The sequence below is a fragment of the Telopea speciosissima genome, chromosome 2 (assembly GCF_018873765.1).
Source record: "Telopea speciosissima isolate NSW1024214 ecotype Mountain lineage chromosome 2, Tspe_v1, whole genome shotgun sequence".
Lineage (NCBI taxonomy): Eukaryota > Viridiplantae > Streptophyta > Magnoliopsida > Proteales > Proteaceae > Telopea > Telopea speciosissima.
The window spans coordinates 5,932,052-5,933,798 of NC_057917.1; the positions used below are offsets into that span (position 1 = coordinate 5,932,052).

At 40.5% G+C, this 1,747-nt stretch overlaps 1 protein-coding gene across 1 annotated transcript; it reads right to left on the reverse strand.

Moving 5' to 3' along the window:
- Positions 1–562: 562 nt before the first annotated feature.
- Positions 563–1,441, reverse strand: LOC122649741. The gene is made up of 2 exons (XM_043842984.1): positions 1,434–1,441; positions 563–1,301 (listed from the first exon to the last, which is right to left on the reverse strand). Exons 1-2 carry the CDS (start codon positions 1,439–1,441, stop codon positions 563–565), a joined length of 747 nt encoding a protein of 248 aa, XP_043698919.1.
- Positions 1,442–1,747: the final 306 nt, after the last annotated feature.

Consider the following 1,747-nt stretch of genomic DNA (forward strand, 5'->3'; position numbering starts at 1 on the left):
CCCCCCCCAAATGACCCAAACCCTTCCCTTGTCCCGACGCATTTGTCTGGGCACAGCCTGCGCCCAGATGCGCTCCCTGATAGAGAACATGCACCCATTTTCTACGTAAGATTGTGAGTTACAACTTACAACAGACACTGCTAGACCTCATCCATTTGTTATCAGCATACTTGCTAAGTTTTACAAGATCTTCGCTATATGAAAAATCATCTCAAACCAAGATATAATCAACCTCATCATTTATTTTTTTTTTGTTTGGTATGAAGAAGAACTTTATTAAGGAAAACATGCTACAACACTGGGTTAGAGAGCAAACATAACTCATGCAACCAAGGAGTGGAAACTAGTCAAACTGTCGAGCATGTAAGTGACAGAGCCATCCGGGCCAGGGAGTCAACCACATTATTGAATTCCCTTGGAACAAAAGAAAAAATACAAGAAGTGAACAAAGATGATAAATGAGAAATATGTTCCACTATAGGCCGTATTAGTAGTGGTGAAGGTGTGCTTCTAGCTGATAGAAGTCTGATAAGAATTAGATTATCAGACTCAATAATAATTCTCAAATGGCCAGAGGATTGCAGATCCAATAAACATAGATGTATAGCCAACACCTCTCCCAATAAAATATCTGCAAACTCCAGTGGAGAAGACACTGCACGAAGAAGCGAACTAGTAGAATCCCACCACACATAACCAACACCACCCGATGTTGATCCAACATCAAACTTGCATCACAGTTACATTTGATGTAACTCGCTTCTGGTGGCTGCCATTGTTGCTGGACTGCAGTATGAACAACGAAAGCATCACTTGCAATAGACTTTGTCGCCATAAATTCTTTGAAAGCCGAATTTGCTGCCATGATCACCTCTTCAGGTTTCCACAATCGACGACCAATAACACAGTCATTGCGCGAAACCCATAGGTACCAGCAAAGAAAACTCATATGAGTAATCTTGGAACGTGACTCTTTCTTCCCCAAATGGCTGAGAGAACGCCAACTAGAAATCCAGTCACCAATAGTAAAATGTGGGGATGTAGAGAAATTGCAGCCAATATTACTACCAAACCACACAATCCTTGAGAAAGTACAGCCAAATAGAAAATGCACTCGTGTTTCCAGATCACCACACCGAACACAAATAGGATCCAAACGAATATTACGACGCTGAAATGCATCTCCAGTGGCAAGACCCGCAGCACATGCCCTCCAAAGAAATCGTTGAATCTTAGGTGTAGTTCGAATGTTCCAAATGGCTTTCCAAACTGAAGTTGGAATCAATTCCCAAGAGTGAACTCTTGAAGAGGAAGCAGTACAATGAGTATTGAAATAATTTGAACAGAAAAGACACCATTTTTTCTTGCGGCCCACCCAAGAGTGTCTTGTTGTGTAAACACATTGGTAGGGTAATCTTCATGATTTCACCAACCTCACCATTAACTAATCCAAAAAAGGAGAGAGGCATACAGAACATGGGAAAACTTTCCCACGATGTCCGTGTACTATCTTCCTCTCACATGGATTTTTTATTGTTTTCTTTGTCCTACCCTGATCATGTGAGCCCATGTGAATGAGACCATTATCCATACCACCATTGATGTTGCATGGGAGATTCTCCCTACACTAGAGTCATGGAGTCATGGAGAACCCTCTCCTGTAGAACATATAATTAAATAAAATAAATACATTTAATTACTTAAACTTTTTTTAGAGTAACTTAAATGACCAATTTAAGTTATGGAT